The following is an 18,860-nucleotide window of genomic DNA, read 5'->3' as shown; positions in this document are numbered from 1 at the left end:
CTAAAAGCAGTGGTGACATTGTACATCAGTCAAGCCTGCCACATCAGCAAGTTTGGCTTTGTGCTGCATCGCTCACAGATTTTTTTTATTGTAATGATTATTTCAAAGCTTCCCTTTCTGTTGTAATGGCAAAACAAATGTTGGTATTTTATGGCAGTACGACTTGTCTCCTGTTAAGTAGAATAACTTTTTTTTTTAAATCAATAGTACATGAAGAAAACCACATTTAATGGGTAAATGTTCGTCAGAAAAGCACACAGGTCCAGTTATAGTTTTACAGGTACTTTTTATTTACAAATATTTTATGTAAAAAGATATTTTCACATTTAGGTTTCACACCACAAGTAGGCCTCAGCTCTCCTCCTAGATCTTCTGCCCAATTCAGGTGAGCTCAGAGAAGTGGTTTCTAGGCGAGAGGGGAGGATGGGTTCTGCTTTTGAGCCCATTCAGCAAAAATATTTATGCTCGACACCAGTAAAAAAAGAATTAGTGTTCGTAAATAATTCCTGCCGCAAACACCAGAACCATTGGCATTGGTTTAGGCGGCCATGCCTTGCTGACGATGCTCTGTAAAGTAGAAATCGGTCTAATATAGCCTCAATAAATGCTATTGTGCAACATTGATCTGGAAGTAGGCCCATATTCCTGGAGTGATTCATTTCAACCACCCCACCTTCCCAACGTATTTAATTTATTAATGCAATAATTTGCTGAAGCGGCCAAAAGAAGCATTTTTATTGTGAGTGGCTGAGAAAAATAACATATATTCACATTCACATCATGCCTGTGCGTGTTTGTGCATGCGTATGCGCTTGTGTGTATCGGCGTATGTGCGGGCCTATGCATGACTGTGAGCATAGGCGTGTCCGCGTGCGTGCTCGTGTGTACGCGTTTGTGTACACGTGTGAGCCAGTGTATGTGTAAGCATAAGCGCGGTGTTTGCATGTGAGTATTGTATGTGTTATTGTGTAAGGTTATACGGGGGATCTTTGTCTTAGTTGTTATGTGGGGAGCGGTAGTGTCATGTTTAGCTCGCTGTGCTACAAAGCCGGTGACCCGAATTCTGATTCCCGCTCACGGCCAACACCAGTGACGATTATCTGAACTGGTCCTGGGCCTCTCCTTAAGGTCGCGTCAGCCTCAAATGAATACCTGGTGCAATGTGAACATCGCCGTTGGGGAGAAAAGATGGCCGGGTGTGGTGCTAGCCACCCACCCTCTCATGTACCGTACCGGCCTTCATAGGTCATCTCTAACAGCACTTGCCACAAGTCTGTAAAGGCTATACAGAGGATCTGTGTCTTTGTCTTTGCGTTAGTACGTGAGTGTGTATGTGTGCGAGTATGTGAGTGAGTGTGTGAGTGAGTATGCGAGTACATGAGTGTGTGTGTCGGTGACCACTAGCTCTCCGCCTTCTCCTCCACTCGCGAGGCCTCGGCCTCCGCTCTCTGCTGCTTCTCGTGCTGCCGCTGCTTCCTCTCGGCCGCCGTAATCGTCATTGGGTGCAGCGGCAGGTACCCCGAGAGGCCTGCGTGAGCAAAGGGGAGCAAACGGGATCGGGGTGAGTGAGAGGAGACCCCCCTTGGTCACAGCAACTCTCACCCTCCCCTGCCCACCACTGCAACCTGCTTTCTTCACAATCAGACTGTCAGTAGAACTTCTGCCCGCAAGCAGAGCTCCCAAAATGCTGCATCTACGGAGCAATGCCAGGGCAAGGCGGGAGCAGCATGGGGAGCAGGCAGGAGGCAGAAGAGGCTGCGGTGAGAATGTGGAAAGTAGGGGAAGGCATGGAGGAAGCAAGGACAAACAGCAAGCAGGGGAGAGGAGTAAGGGAAGCAAAGGGAGCAGGGAGAACGTTGGGAGTGCGAATCTTGGAGTAAAGACAGGAAAGGTGAGGAGAAAGCAGTTGAAGAGGGAGGGAATACTTGGAGCAGGGAACAGCAAAGAAGAGGCAGGGGGGATTATAATGAGTGGGCAGGCGGGGAGGCAGAGGGAACGTAGAGCGTAAAGATCGCAGGGAGAGGAGAGGCAGGGAGTAGCTGGGAGGCAGAGGGAACGGGCAAGAGGAGAACTTGCAGCACGAAGCGTGCGGATGGCTCTGGGGTGGTGGGGGGGAGGGTGGGGAATGAGAACGCACCGAGCAGCTTGGCGACGGGCGTGGAGAGCTGGGCACCCGACGCGAGCCAGTAGGAGATGCGCTCCAGGTTCACCCCCACGAGGCGCTGGCCCCACGCGTTGGGCATGGGGTCGTACGTGCCGACCTGCCGCGCCGGAGGAGTGATGCTCAGCACGGGCGCACGCAGCCGCGGTGTGTGTGTGTGTGTGCGTACCCACGCAGGAGATAGCGACGACAGTGCCAACGATGATAGTGTATTTTTTCTTTTGTATGGCAGGGAGTCATGTTGAGGTTGGTGAGCGAGCCCTCGGACAGCATTATGTTGAATATCTGAAATGCTGCCAGCGAATGATCAAATTGTGCCGTGGTGTGACTATGTGGTCCATGCTTTGAATTTACTCACCACAGTCACACTGTGGATTATTCGCAAGTGTCCATCAGTGTAAGAGACAGTCGCATCTGGCGTGTGATGTTCTGAATTCATGATGATGGACGTGAAGATGATGGCAATCATGATGGTGGGGATGGTGGAATTGTCAATATTGGTGATGACGGTGGTGATGACAGTGAAGATAATGAAGATGATGATATTGATGGTAATGACACTGGTGATGATGTGAATAATGACGATGGAGAACTGAGTGATGGTGGTGGTGGTGACGACCACGACAATGGTGCCGATGTTAATAATGGTGCTGCTCGTGATGGTGGCGATGCTGATGCTGCTTTTTCCCATTATGATGTGAGAACCAGTGATGATGCTGGCGATGACGGTAATGGCAGTGTTGATGTTGCTGGCGATGCGGGTACCTGCTCCAGGTAGGGTGCATCACGGGCACGCTTGTTGAACATCGTGACGATGTTGTAAACCGGGCGATTAGTACAGCCGCCCAGCGCCATGCGAATAACGATGTGACCGCTCGCGTAGCGACGGCACAGCGCCAAGCCTACACGTCCAGACACCGACCGACCGACACAGACACATCAACACACTCATCCTCAGACCCCCACCAACACACTAAATCGTCACACTCCAACAACAGAGCTCGTCACATTCATCATCACATCGCATCGCCACACATAATACACCTCATCACAACACCTTATTAGCACACTCAATATACTCACACTCAACAGATTCATTAACAAACACACATCATCCCAGGCCAACATTCATTACCAACATATCATAAACACTTAATACACTGAAACCCACTAATAATCAAAACACCACACCTCATCAGCACACGAGATGACATAACCGCTTGTACAAAGACACGTTCACGCAGAACGCGGCACACTCGCAATCGCAGCTTCATGAATGCATCTTTGCTCAACGCATTCAAAAACACAATCAATATCCATTACACTCATCGCACTCTTCAACGCAGCATATTGATACATTCACACTCAGCGCCGCAACCTCTTCAACTAACCAGGCAACGGCTGCTCACATAACGCAACAGCGCCACACCTGCACACTAAGACTAACAAAGACAAAGATCCCCCCCCCCAGCCATTACCAGAATGTTGGGGCAAGTGCTGTTAGCGAGCACCTATGAAGACCCTCACGGCACATGAGGGGGTGGGTGACCAGCACCATGCCTGAGCGCCTTTGTCTCTCCAATACACACTGCTCTAGGTACTCATTTAAAGCTAAGTCGACCGAGGGGAGCTCCAAGACCAGTTCAGATATTCATCAGCAATGTTGGCCGTGAGCGGGAATCAAACAGGGTTCATCAGATTCGTCGGGTAATACGTTAATCATTGCGCCACCGTTCCCCGTGTGAGTGTGCAACTCTTGACGACGTTCATAATCAGGGGCCGGAACAAGTTGATTCCCTAGATTCTATGCATTTCATCTGCATGGAGTGATGATTTTATTCCCAAATCAAATATTTTTTTTCTTCCCATCAGTCAACTAAAAGTGAATCTGATTCGTAATTTATTTTTTGGTTCAGCCACATAATTGAGTGATCTGGCAACATGTTTGTCTCGTAACCCTCTTACCACACGACGCGTGTATAAGCGTTTAACGCGTCAATTATGACCGTTTCAGCTCGCACCGGAAAATGCTAAATACGTCACAACCAAATTTAGTAATGACTTTTGAATACTTTTTTTTACATCATTATTATTGAGGATTACATTCACGACCATGTATTTAACACGCAATAATCTCACAATTCACAACACATGATTCGATCTCTATTTCTCAACACTGCCTCCAGTGGCTGCCGAGCTTACACGAACCATGGCAAATATACAATACAGTACTCTAATCGATTCTTACATGCGGAATTCCGTGCATGTATCTTTCAAGTGTAAGAATCGCTTTAAACTCGACCTAAAACGTAGGTGCCAATAGCCAATGTAATGATCCTTGCTCAACTTCCGAACTCTCCCACTCCCCAATGTTGAAGGCAGTTCCAGCGAAACACTGTCCCGACACTGATTTCGTTAAGTTTTATGCCACTAGTCATCACTATCATTGAAACGTGCGAACCAAATAGTTAAATGTCGTGGATTACTCTCCAAAACACAGACTGGCGTGCTCAAGTTGTTTTTTCGTGACAACTTAATTAACTTCCTGTGTCAGGTGGTGGAGGGTTTACGACACACATTTAAACTCCCGCAATCTGACCCTAAGAAATAGGTTACGAATCATATTGGTCGCGAAATCCTGCGTGTTACATTTTTTTTCTAATTCAGCCACGAAAAGTCTGAAGCCACTGGTGACCGGGAAGCTTCATTGGTCACAACTTGATTATCACATTGGCACGTATAAATAATATCTTTGTGAACGTGGCAATTTTGTCGGGTGGTGGAGGGTTAATGAAAATAATTTTGGAATAATGCCACCATGCGGACGAAAACTATGGGAACAAAACATCGGTCAAACGTTTTCAAATTAACTTTAGTTTAACAATCCCTTCATTACGGGCCTATTGAATGACATTTGTTGTTCCGCTGCTGATGGATGGTACTCATGTAAATGGTGCTGATAACGAAGATGATGGTGATGGTGTCAATGCTGCTGAAACTGTTGGTGGGAGCGGCAACCCGATTTCAATTCCCGCTCACGGCCACCACCAGCGATGATTATTTGAACCGGTCCTGGGCATCCCCTAGGTCGACTCAGCCTCAAATGAGTGTGTGGTGTGTAAACATCACCACTGGGGAGACGAAGGCGGCCGGGCGTGGTTCTGGCCACCCACCCCCTCGTGTATCGTTCCGGCCTTCATAGGTGCTCGCTAACAGCACTTGCTCCCAACAGTCTGTTTAGGCTATACGGGGGATCTTTGTCTTGGATGAATACGACTCTCGCCTCCTCCACCACTGAACCCACCACATCCGGGAATCCAACCCAGCTCCTCACCTAGGTGCACCATGGTCACCTTCTTGCTTGTGTCTCTCTCTTTCCGCTGCACAGGCCCTGTACAGCAGCAACAACAGCAGCAGCAACAGCGATTACACAGTACCAACAACACTCATCCTTTCGATTTAAAGCTTTCGTGACTGCAGGGATTCATATTCTTGGTCCTTTCGGTAAAGTCACGTAGAAGGATGTTGATTGTTTGTGTTGCAATTGAAACGTCGTGAGAATGTATTTTTTATTTGTATTATTTTATTATTTCCCTTCTACGTGACTTTACCGAAAGAACCAAGAATAGCACTCATCTTCTTCCCAAAGGTTGTCGTGGCCTGCGTTGTCAGAGTAGGCCCAGGAACCCTCCGCCCCCCCCCTCGAATGGGGGGCTGTGTAGGGGCACCCTCTAATGGAGGAGGCCCTTTTGCCAGCAGAGGCGTGAAACACCTTTAATCAACCCTGAGCGACCTTCACCATTTACGGAACCGGGGTGGGGTAAAGTGTGAGTACTATCACCCACAACCCGAAACGTCCGGTTATAGCAATGGAAGAGGAGTCGGTAGGCCACCAATACCACCGCCATTCGCCACCACGGCGCCTGTGCCAGGCTAGGTGCACTTTGAGGCCACGTGAAGTTGTCGAAGGCTCGCTGACAGGAAAGTTCACGAGACAGACCCAGGTGGTGCCATTGGTTGACTGCTGTGCCAGGCTAGGTGCAGGAGGTCACGGAACAGACCCAGGTGGTGCCATCGGTTGACTGCTGTGCCAGGCTAGGTGCAGGTCACGGGACAGATCCAGGTGGTGCCATTGGTTGACTGCTGTGCCAGGCTAGGTACAGGAGGTCACAGAACAGACCCAGGTGGTGGCATTGGTTGACTGCTGTGCCAGGCTAGGTGCAGGAGATCACGGAACAGACCCAGGTGGTGCCATTGCTTGACTACTGTGCCAGGCTAGGTGCACGTCACGGAACAGACCCAGGTGGTGCCATTGGTTGACTGCTGTGCCAGGCTAGGTGCAGGTCACGCAACAGACCCAGGCAGGTGCCATGGGTTGACCGAATTACATGACAGGCTGATGCACCAGCTGATCGACCAGCTGTGCCCCCGACTGTGCCAACTTGCTTTTCATTTTATCCTCCCGGCACTCCGCTCGTTGTTGTGAGCGTCGTTGCTGCTACTGCCCAGTAGCAGCAGCGTCCTTCCCGAGCCTCCTCCTCCACCACAGAGGCCGATCTTGACACCCGCGGGGTACCAGTCGTCGGCAGCTCCACTCAGCTCCACGTCCTTGCCGCACCGCATCAGCTCCATCTCTTCCCCGGGCCCCCCTCCTAAGCGGTCAAAACAGAAGCTGCCTGGCCACGCGTGTGGGTGGCCGGGCCAGGCCCTGACTCGAACAACCCCCCTCGTGTCGCTCTCTCTGGACTCCTAAACCCAGAGCTTCCTTCCAAGCAGCGGCGTGGGCACGCGATTTCAGGGGCTGCGCCTTGGCATTTGTGGGGTGGCAGCCGCGTTGGGGGGGGAGGAGGCCCCGCGTGTCTGCCACCCCCTTAGGCCTAAACGCCTCCCCAAGCACCGCACCGGTACAATTGCTCAGCTTAGCAATGAAGAAGGGAAACCTACACACCCACCCTCACCCACCACACACACCACGTTCAACTATTTAGTTTTAATTAACAGTCTCAATAACAAGGCCCTCACCTCGGGAGACGAAAGAGGCCTCGCGTGCCCGGGCCCAGTCCTCAATGACAGCGGCGGGCGGGTGGGGGGAGTGGTGACGGCGATGAATATTCATGAGCGTGACGTCACAGGCCCCTCCCCCTTCCCCCGGGGCCTTGTTAATTATTCATGAGCCCCCCCCCCTCACCCCCCGCCGCTAACACAACGCGTGGCTGTGTAAACTCGGCTCGAGCCTTTCGTGATCGCAGGAATTCATATTTTTTGGGTCTTTCGGTAAACATTGACACCATTGGAACCTCCTTTGCCAGTAGCAAAATATGATAATTGTTTTTTTACCCTTTTATCTGGCAACAAAACTGACACCTTTTTTTTACAAGGAGTCATGTTTGCATTGACCACAATACCTATTCTGATGGTGCATTGTCTTTGAGTTGTGCGCCTTTTGGCGTCATCTGGTCCAACACCATGTGAGACTAGGCTCTAAGGAAAGCTGTCTCGGGTGTGGACCAATCAATTTCAAGGACAGTGCATATATTATCAGAGTTGTGTTTTTGTTTGCATTCCGACCGCAGGTATTGTGGTCGATGCAAACATGACTCCTTGTAAAAAAGGTGTCAGTTTTGTTGCCAGATAGAAGGGTAAAACTATTATCATATTTTGCTACTGGCAAAGGAGGTTCCAATGGTGTAAATGCTTACCCCGAGCTCTCATACTCTGATGGTGCATCGTCTTTGAGTTGTGCGCCTTTTGGCGTCATCTGGTCCAACACCATGTGAGACTAGGCTCTAAGAAAAGCTTGTCTCGGGTGTGGACCAATCAATTTCAAGGACAGTGCATACATTATCAGAGTTGTGTTTCTTGTTTGCATTCCGACCGCAGGTATTGTGGTCAATGCAAACATGACTCCTTGTAAAAAAGATGTCAGTTTTGTTGCCAGATAAAAGGGTAAAAAAAACAATTATCATCTTTCGGTAAAGTCACGTAGATGGGTTCAAAGGACGTTTCGATCGCAACGCAAGCGTTCGTCATCAGGAAGACCTCTTCCTGATGACCTCTTCCTGGTGACGGTTGCGTATGATGACGATGGCATGCGCGAAATCTGAAATGGTTCCAATAAAGTTCGTTATTTAGCCGTGCTTGTTATTCAGCCGCGCGATACCACGTCAAGGGGAGTCGAGTGAAGGATGTCGTGGAAAATAACGATCTGGGGGTTGTCCGTGAGAATCGAGTCCATCGTGTTTGCTTAATTCACCACCTGGGTTCCATGCATGTCCACTTAATGGACTCCTTTTCGAAAAAAAAAAAAGTGATTATAGCCATGCCTCCGTTTGTATGTTGAACTTCTTAGCGTACGTAGCCAGCCGTAGCAAAAAACGTAGCCGACCGTGCTAATCGGAGGTGCCTCTGCGAGCCATCTCGAGTCTACAGACAGGCATTCTTCTCTGATAAAGAGCTGTGAATTGAAATGAAAGAACGCAGACAGAGGAGAGAAGCAGAGCACAGATAAGACCATCGCTAATGGACCGCAGGTCACTTGGAGTGGCAGTGGTGGCACATAACAGCAAGTTGTTCAACGAGTGCTGCTGCATTTGATTATTTTATAAACATAAACATGCTTCAGTTTGTTTTTTAATACTCTAGGTAACGTCATTAATGATGCATGATCATGATGTAAGACAGCTTGAAAGCCCAGTAATTATTCATGATCCTGGGAGTGTGTCCCAGGGATGATGCGAACAGATCCACGGACTCGAAGGCCATTGATGCAAGCCGTGGGTCTAAGGCGCTCATAATGGCCGTGTCAGCAGAGGCTGAGCCAGCGCCTCGGTGTTTGGGTTCCGAGCTTGAAGATGGGTTTCACGCCGTCTCGGCTCATAATGGTTGTCTTGGACAACGAGATTCATAATAATGAGCTTTGTCCATCCAGAAATGAGACTTTTTCAGGAGTGTTTCTGAATTGCGATGTTTGTTCAATTTCATCAACGAAACTAGTCTCCAATGAGCTCTTAGATCAGCTCAAAATTGATTACCAATTTTAAACTTCAATGACTATGATAATCGTCGTTATAATCATGGATGTAATTAGCATCAGAACATTGTGCTCGAACTTGCTATTATCTTAATTAATTTCACCTTCATTGTAAATATTTCCATCACCATAATTTCACTTGACTTGTAATCTTGGCAAGATGCAGAGATGACGGTGTTTTTGGCCGAGAGAAAAATTAAATGTGAAACCACCGTCAAGACGTGAATTTGTCCCTTGGGCCTGTGGCTTGGCTCCCCATCACCGAGCCTCTGGGTAAGCCACATCACTGATCCGTCCCGTCGAGCGTGCAAAAAAAAGACCTCCCGAAAGGCTCAATTCACTTAGGATGTTTATTTATTGTACTTCTCAAGACAACATCACTTAAATTTCTGGCGACGCTCACTCATATCTCGTTAATTTAATTACAGAGCCTCCTCTCTACACCTACAACGTGGGCGGTTCGGGACGCAATGACGTCGAGACTCACTCTACCGCACGCGGCACCGACACCTCGTTTCAACATTGCCTACTGAGCCCCGAGCAGGGTAAGGGGGGGAGGGGGGGCCTGGAGGAGACGCAGTGCGGCTGGCGGTGACGGCTCACGCAGCTCGCCCACGGAAAACGAGGTTGGTGGCGGCTCCGTACGAAAACCACAACAGTTGTCTCCTCGTGCAACAGTTGTGGTCGCTGCCAAACGCTGTCCATCAACAAAACCCAACACCCCATCCCCCAATCCACCCACCCCCCAAACAACGATGCGTCGCTCGCGACGGCGTGAACACACACTGGGCAACGACACAGAACGTGGTTCCATCAATTGGTTTGCTGGACAACTTTTTACGCGGTGCCACCCAGACTAGATCTCAGAGATTCACATTCAAATGACATTTGAGTTCCGTTTGTGGAAAAGTCTTCCCCGTGTTGCTAAACATATCACGCGATCCCTTTGTGCAGGGTGCAACATCGTGAAATCGTGACATCATTAGGCCGGGAGTGGTGGTTTGGTGGGTAAGTTACCTTCGATGAAAAATGAACACGTAAAGCAGCATAGATTTGTATTTATGCTAACGTGCCACCTCAGATCCACGTCGGAGGGAGGTGATGGATCATAATTATCAGGTGGGCCAGTAGCCTTCACTCGTCAGCCTTCCCCAGCAACAATGCGCTGCCGTTTCTTCAAATGCTCGACGACGACAGGAACGAGAAATTACACCATGGGGCAATACGTCATCACATACTGACATCACAAAACAGACGCTGTGTCATGTTTGACGCGGTGTTTTGCTGCCCTCCGGCATCGTGGGACACCTGACACTCATTGCACGCTCGAGCGCAAATGGAAGAGACGCTATATATATTTTTAAACCCCGCTCGCCAGATATGACTTACGGCGTTTGCATCCAAACTTTTCTGGCTAGTGACTTCCAAGATTGGCAAGAGCTACGGTTGACCACCAGCAGGCTCACATGGCTGCCACGTTGGTGGTCTGCCAGGTTGGTGGCGAGTAATGACGGCTTTGGATGTGGGTTGGTTGTACGTGAATATCGATCACCGTACAACTGGACGTGACGGCGTTATTTGTTAACTTGGGGATGGACGCGCTACGGGCGCTTTCTCGAGACAGATTGTGCTTGTAAAGGTATAGTTAGATGTACAAAGTGTTAAGCAGGAAATCCTCATCGAGTCTTTAACATCGTTTAAAATCAAGGGTCAAGTTCTGGGCGTTTGCCTAATTGTGATTTCTGTTGAGGTTTAATGAGTGTCTGGAGAAAAACCGTGCGTACAAAGAATAACAACCGATACTTCGATACACAGTCGAATCTTACTTGCTGTACAAGCGGAGGGCACATTTCTGTACTACCTGAACATTGACCAAACCACAGGTGAATATCCCACATCTCATCATGATTAACCGTGACTCCAATCCCATGCGTAATCCACTGACACCACCATTCACGCCAACAGAGGGCTCACACCAGACAGCATTGTCAATCAGCCAGCCTAGGCCACTGTTAAGACCCCAACCCTAACCATAACCCTGGACGCAGCTCAGGGCATCTGTCGTTCATAGTCACAATCTACCCAACCGTTGATTAAATATTAACCGGCGCTAGGAGCTGAAGAGACCAAGGATTAGAGGTTAGAGCTAGGGTCATACTGGCCATTTACCCAAGTAAACAGAACCTTTGTAAAACATTTATTGAACAACAAAAAACACGTCGTTACGTTTCCGCATTGTGGGATTACCAATGGGTGGGTATTTTACAAAACTCCCAATACAGTCCCCAATGCAGTTTGTTCACGAGACCAAAATGGAGAAGGCGCACTATTTGGGGCATGCAGTATCGTCGAGTGATACACGTGGGTATATTGCATCAATACCCGCAATGCCAGCATCGGTGGTAACTGCTGGTTTATGCATTTGCCATTTCAAAGTATTAATACTGTATCCTTTCCTCGATGAGCTTTTAAAAGGTGTATACAAAATATGTGGCTTGTTGGGAAGCTCATACATTTTTTTCAGAGTTCAACATTTATGCAATTAACAGTGTGATCAAGTACAACACAAACATGTGCAGGATTGTTAACATCTGCTGGGGTATTCCTGATTGGGCATGGGCTGAATTAGTCTTAAAGCCACATTGAAGTGACTGCTTAAATCATGTTTCTGTCGACAACACCATACACAACCTATATAGCCCGAGCGACCAATCCAGATCACAACTCTTCTCGTCAATACTGAAAACCTGACTTGGAACGGTCCCGTCTCCTCCAACAGAGAACCCTCATCTCATCCGATATTTTATCCTCAAATCATCCAATGCAGAACCCTCTCACCACAATCATCTCGACTCATGTGATGCAGAATCTCCATCTTCCATCGATATAGAATCCCCCACCCCCAACTCACCTGATACATAACCGACAGCACATCTCATCTCATACAGCACTTGCTGTATTTAATACTTATCGCCTGACCCCATCCAACATATAACTCTAATGTCACACAATACGGCACACTCAAACAACACAACTGTGCCCCTTACTCTTGCCCAAGACCGAACACAGAATTGTACTGCCCCCTTGTTTCGGCACCAGCCACATGGGTCGTAACCCGACTCGTCGTACTGCCTCCTAAAGGCACCAACTAGATGCCAAGAATACCACACGTCTCACGCACGTCATCATAATCGCTGCCCGCACCACAACGGGAATCTCGGGAGCGGTCGTTACCCCCACGAATCCACAAACTCGGCCTCCCGAGTGGCCGGGAAGGAGAGGGGGGGGGGGTCAAATGCGTCCACCCACGGCGCTCACAATCATCCCGCTGCAACAGACTTGGAAGTGCCGCACTCAAGCTCGAGGACGTGAGTTCGACTCCTAGCGTGGGCTTCTTTGGCCGAACTCGCGTAAATGTCCATAGGATTCCGCGGTGATGAATGCGGTTTGTCCACAATGTATGGGGTTCTGAGACAGGTGGAGACGGTGTCAAATAGGTGGGGGGGGGGGGGTAAGAGTCAGGTCGAGGGACCCCAACCCGAGGCTAGGGTTTCTCTTTGGCAGCTTCTCTGAACCAGGTGGTTCCATCGCCCACTACCATCGTTGATCCTTTCACATCGACGGTCGATGCGCGTCCTATTCCACAGGCTACTCTTAAGCCTCTTTCCTCCATCAAAGCGCCTCTGCTCCATCTGAAGATACCTCTATCTCGGTCATCTCTTCTCAATTTGAAGGCCTCGTCTCCCCCCCCCCCAATTTCCCACAATTGTCAGCGATTGTCCCATCCCGTGTTTCAGTGCTCCCTGTCAGCTCCTCGTCAAGGGTTCCCACTCCCACCTACCGACTTGCGTACAAGATGCAGTCACACACATGATTTAAATTAAAATCATGATTGTTATCTCCTGCGTACTGGGCTTCTCTCTGTATATCCTTTAAATTGGCCTCTTTTATCGCTCTTCTCCACCACGGCTCAAAACTCATCATTTACGAAAAATCCCGCTCTGTGCCAACAATCACCCTCCTCCCTCCCCGGAAAGACACACAAACACGCGCACACGCACGCGTGTCCCCCTTGATCCTCTCTGCTTACACAATCCCCACCCCTTTACTTGGTACCCCACAAGCCCCCCCACCCCCCGCAAGACGTCACATGACACCGATAACCGAAAGAGCACAGCATGTAGAAGCACAAAGTATGGACGAACGCTAAATCACGTCGCTGTACAGTTGTGCCGGCCGGGCTTTGTATACGAAGTTTTAGTTAGTTTGTGTAATATATATTTATTCAATGTATATTTATATGTTTTGTGCGAGTGTCGGGTTTTAAAAACGTAGTTACACGCGCAAACGAGAGCTAAAAAAAAGAGATGGAAGAGGTGAGGACGACCGCCACGACAAACCTGGGTGGGGGACGCGAACCCTCAACACGGGTCACTTGCATGAGCGCGACACGGAGGGGAAACACAGCGTGGCCTCGAGTGACACAGCGTGGCCCAGCGTGACACAGCGTGGCCTAGAGTGACCCAGAGTGACACAGCGTGACCCTGAGTGACACAGCGTGGCCCAGCGTGACCCTGAGTGGCACAGCGTGACCTAGCGTGACACAGCATGGCCCAGTGACACAGCGTGACCCAGCGTGGCCCAGCGTGACCCAGCGTGACCTAGCGTGACACAGCGTGGCCTAGAGTGACACAGCGTGACCCTGAGTGACACAGCGTGGCCCAGCGTGACCCTGAGTGGCACAGCGTGACCTAGCGTGACACAGCGTGGCCCAGAGTGACACAGCGTGACCCAGCGTGGCCCAGCGTGACCCAGCGTGGCCCAGCGTGGCCCAGCGTGACCTCGCGTGACACAGCGTGGCCTAGAGTGACACAGCATGACCCTGAGTGACACAGCGTGGCCCAGCGTGACCCTGAGTGGCACAGCGTGACCTAGCGTGACACAGCGTGGCCCAGAGTGACACAGCGTGACACAGCGTGACCCAGCGTGGCCCAGCGTGACCCAGCGTGGCCTAGAGTGACACAGCGTGGCCCAGAGTGACACAGCGTGACCCAGCGTGGCCCAGCGTGACCCAGCGTGGCCTAGAGTGACACAGCGTGACACAGCGTGGCCCAGAGTGACACCGCGTGGCCCTGAGTGACAGCGTGGCCCATCGTGGCTCAGAGTGACAAGGCCGGGCCAGTGTGGCCTAGCATGACACAGCGTGGGGTGTCCCGGTTACATGGAGGGCCCGGTGCAAATTAAGTCGAGGTTCCTTTACGAAAACGAGAGATTCATAATGGCCACTGCAAGCGCACGCCTTAAGAACACACGCCATGTCGATTGCTTCCACGCACGTGCATACGCAAACGTAGAGGGTTGCACACGAATGTGTTGACAAGTTCACAGGCAAACATGAATATGCGTGTGTGAATGCAGCGCATGCAAGCGCAGAGGCGAGGGGCCAAGCAGGCGAGTCCAGATGTACTCAACACAACGGCTGTTGCTTTGTAAGATGCTTTATATACACACATGAACACAAGCTGCTTGCATATAAATGAAAACACGAACTACACACACATGTATCCTGAATAGACATATACACTATAAGTACACACCAACGCACACAAACTCAGGTACAGAATGTGAACACGTGCCCACCTACACAAATACATTACCATGCACAAACTCAAGTACACACACAAATACACTCTAGCACACCGACACAATACACACAAAGTACACACATTCATCGCATACCAACACAAATGAACACGTATGCAAACAAATTAATGCACAAACGCACCCATTATTATCTCCATGTGTGAATTGTACAGCATGCCTAGTCCCGTGTGCATGGACTGAGCTATGTTGACTGTGCTGATTTAGTGTCATTCTCCCCCTCTCTCTGGCCCCCGAGGCTCCGCTGGACAGCGTTGAGTTCTGCTCAAGAGCACGGATTAGTGTTCATACCTCCTGCCAACGCGGTCACATTACCACCTATTTGAACAATCATCGTATCCAAGATAAGCAGTGCGACCTTGCCAATTTCATTTTACCAACCGACATGAATTTCATTCCAAGCCAGGGCTAACACCAAGGGTGGTCAGCAGGCGACACGGCAATTGGTCAGTCGGCACCCAGCCCCTCCACGGGCAGCCCATCAACAAATCCACGCTTGCCAGTGCGGTGAAGTATGGTTAAACAGCCCCCCCATGATTGACGCAGTGTGTGGGAAGGCCTTAATTCATGGACTGACAAAAGGGCTGTAATTATTAACGATGACGAGAGTTCGAAGTTTTTTACCCAGGAAAACCTTTAATGAGTCTCAGGACTCCTTTTAGGGAGGGTTGTGCTTGGCGCGCCCAGTGAATGCCTTGTTTAGAATTTTTATTCCAGGCAGTAGGAAACCAGAGGGCCCGCGAGTAACAACACGCATAATACAAAGGGAAGAACAACCCTAAAATCCCTACGTGCAGTTAGGCTGAAAACTCCTTGCTGTACTGCACTAAAATCGACTGTCTGCCTCATATCATCATCATCATACAATATAATGGAGCAAGTTTGAGTTTGTTACCGTCTGTCCGTATATATTTTTAAAGCCCATTTTTTAAACCGTGTAACACATTGTGAAACAATATTCTTCAATTAAGTATTGATTTTGTGTAGTTTTAAATGTCGGGAAAATAGTCGATTGAAAATTTGGGAAACATTACAACCCATTTACAAAACCGGATGTAATGCAATACACATTTACAATGTGTATACAGTATAAGGCGACCATTTCAACGATTTACGACACAAAACTTCATTTACGACCAAATATTTCGACATGACTGAGCACATTTGAAGGGTGATATTTCGACTGTGCAACGTAGTATAAAGTCGGTGAGGGTTTTTTTCTTCTTTCAAAAGGTCAAGTCACTTAAGCACAGCAAGGAAGGTAAGAAAAACATATTTTAAATATTCATAAAAATTGACGTAAATTTCAGTAAACATTTAATGTTCAGTACTGCACTGTACACTTAGCACTCTTGGCCTATCAATTTATAGCACTAAGGGACTGCTTTCTCACATGTTATAGCATTAAGAATGGTTAAAACTGCATATATATTTAACTAAATCACATATTTCTGGACTTTTTTGCGAAAAAAATCGGTTTCTAGCCCGTGCTCAGAGACGTAACCCCCATTGCGACGTAACCCCCATAACATTGCGTCTATGGCAACCTGGGGTCCGAAAAATGATCTCATTTACGACTGGGTATCCAGCGGCGCATTGTGTCGTAAACGCGGACACCGCCTGTAGTTCTCTTTCAGTTTGATGAACGTACAATTCGCGGAAAACTCGACATTAACGTCAATATCTGAATTTTCCCACAATATTGGAATTTTACGGAGACGTCGGAGTTTTTGCGGCAATCTTCGAAAAGATAATTCCCCCGACTTCTAACGGGCAGCTTCTACACTTCAAAACGAGTGGCATTTACCTACTTCCATTTGAGAACCTCCGCTATCTCTGTGATTTTGTCTTTTTTATGGCCTGAAAATTTACTTCAGTGATACCACATGCCTTGCAAACCATGGTAAATTTGTCTACAAACTGTTGATTTGATCAATGAAATGACAATTAACTGTTTTCCTGGTGAAGAGTCTACAAAATTTCCGATACAGTCGACAATTAATTCATCAACTGGCTCAACCTCACGTGCTCAAACTGAAGGTTGGCTCCTACATGATACTCCTTTGGAATTTTGATTCAAGCAATGGAACACGCTACATCTGGACAAGGAACAATCACATAATTGAAGCCTTGGTTGGATGTGAACTTCACAACAAGAAGAAGCCCTCGGATTCCACTGGCTCCTGTTGAAAACATAATTCCATTCTCGATGACAAAAACAAATTCCAATTTATCCTGCTTTTCGGAGTCACTGCCGATAAGAGCCTAGGACAAACACTGCAGAAAATTGGAATTTTCCTCCCTTCTGGCATATTTAATCACGCGCAATATTGCGTGGCAACCTCGCGCGTTGGATCCAACGAAGCTATCAAGATTCTGGCTCAGAAGGCTTCGTATCTGGACACAGATGGAAAATGCACAGATATTGTGGCCTATAAAGAGATTGTGTAAAATTATGTTTGCTTTTGAAATACAAACAAAAAAATCCTGAATGTTGTTAATTTCTTACTTACAGTAGTTTATACTTTACTATTGTATTTAAGTACCTTAGTTTAGCCTTCATAGGTTACAATTGAAGCCCGGAGACCCTTAAGTTCTCTGGAGAACCGAGGAGATGAACGCCCGTAGGGCCCGAAGTTTTCTAGTTTGTTTAATGCGCTGCGATTCTTTGAGATGAGAGGACTGAAAATAGCAAGACGAGGAATGGGCGGTGGAAAAAATAAGCACGCTAGTGCAGGAGCACACAAACGCACGCCAGAGTTACACGAGCATTAACACACACACACGTTTATGGTATTTACACACGTACACAGCCAGGCGCACAGGGTCACGCACGAACGCCAAGCAGGATCACAGTGGACACAGAGAGAGCGGGCACTCGCAGAGCCAGCCTCTGGCTATGAATCGCATGTTGTTAATGCACTGCGAGCAAAGTGCGGGCTACCCCTGGAAGTCAACCGGTGGTCGCAAGTTAGTGCCTCTCTATGCTCAAGCGTGAATGGGTTAACGCTTCTCGGCTGGAGGTCAGTGGAAAAAAATCCACATTCATGTGGCAGGTGTCAGTCCATCCAAGGAACACCCCGATGTCGACTTCTCACCACGTGGCGCTCATGGTGTTGTCCCTGGAACAATGATGATGGCGACGATGGTGACGATGATTGGTCGAGACAGGGATTGAACTTGAAGAGGGCAAGGTTTTGAGTCAGACTCTCTACAACAGTGCCACTCGTACTGTTTCCCCTTCACTATTTATTTGTACATTTGCTCTCTATTATGACTCTACTCCTGCTCCCCACACTTATGTTCCAGACTCATTTATTTCTGCACCTTTCTGGTGCTCTCCCCTCCACTCTCTCCTCCCACCTGCACCGTTCTTTTTAGAGAACCTCTGCAACAGACGGACACTCTCCTTCCTCCAACTCCCCACAAAAAAAAGCTTAAAAAAACATCGGCAAGTCAACGCGTAAATCTCAATTCCCAGACAGGCAAACGGACGGAGAGACCGACGGCACGCGAAGGACCGGGGTTGACAAGGGTTAAGACTCTCGTGTACAGCACACAAAGAAAGACACGTGCGCGAGGACGCTACAGGCCAGCATCAATCGGGTAAGTGACGTGCCTTCTCACGCGACCCGGGCAGCGACCGCGGTGCTGTCTACGGTGACGGCACCAGGCGACAGCGTAGGGAGGGGCGAGTCGGCGCGTGGCCACGGCCGCCACCCACCGCCGCCGCCACCGCCCCACGTCGGCTACACCAGGCTGGACTGGGTGAACACGAGCCACTATCTGGGTAACGAGCGGCGTGGTGAGTGGGCGAGCAGGTGGATGGGTGTGCTGGTGGGGCTGGCGGGGCTGGCGGGTAGAGGAGCAAGTTGGTCTCTCACAGCGGCTTCTCGTTCTCTTTCTTCAGTCGGCTGCACACGCAAAGACACGCGCGCACGCACGCACGCGAGCTCAACCCTCGTCTCTACACGTACTGCAGTATTTTCAGTGTCGCTGTATGTCTCG

At 49.1% G+C, this 18,860-nt stretch overlaps 2 protein-coding genes across 2 annotated transcripts in view; both read right to left on the bottom strand.

Moving 5' to 3' along the window:
* Nucleotides 1–266: 266 nt before the first annotated feature.
* MRPS16 (mitochondrial ribosomal protein S16) lies at nt 267–7,277 on the bottom strand. Its single transcript, XM_078857320.1, has 5 exons — nt 7,184–7,277; nt 5,496–5,552; nt 2,927–3,063; nt 2,138–2,261; nt 267–1,528 (listed from the first exon to the last, which is right to left on the bottom strand). The coding sequence occupies exons 1-5, from the start codon at nt 7,275–7,277 to the stop codon at nt 1,401–1,403; spliced, it is 540 nt and encodes a 179-aa protein (XP_078713446.1). The 3' UTR covers nt 267–1,400.
* Nucleotides 7,278–13,321: 6,044 nt separating this feature from the next.
* Nucleotides 13,322–18,860, bottom strand: part of LOC144933174 (arginine-glutamic acid dipeptide repeats protein-like) — a 49,486-nt gene continuing 43,947 nt past the window's right edge. The window contains 1 exon segment of the mRNA XM_078857792.1: nt 13,322–18,766. Within this exon segment, the coding sequence (XP_078713918.1) occupies nt 18,733–18,766 (34 nt within the window). The 3' untranslated portion in view covers nt 13,322–18,732.

Source organism: Lampetra fluviatilis, chromosome 6 (genome assembly GCF_964198595.1).
Source record: "Lampetra fluviatilis chromosome 6, kcLamFluv1.1, whole genome shotgun sequence".
Lineage (NCBI taxonomy): Eukaryota > Metazoa > Chordata > Hyperoartia > Petromyzontiformes > Petromyzontidae > Lampetra > Lampetra fluviatilis.
The sequence above is the reverse complement of the archived record's forward strand: the minus strand, read 5'-3'. Positions and strand labels throughout refer to the sequence as shown.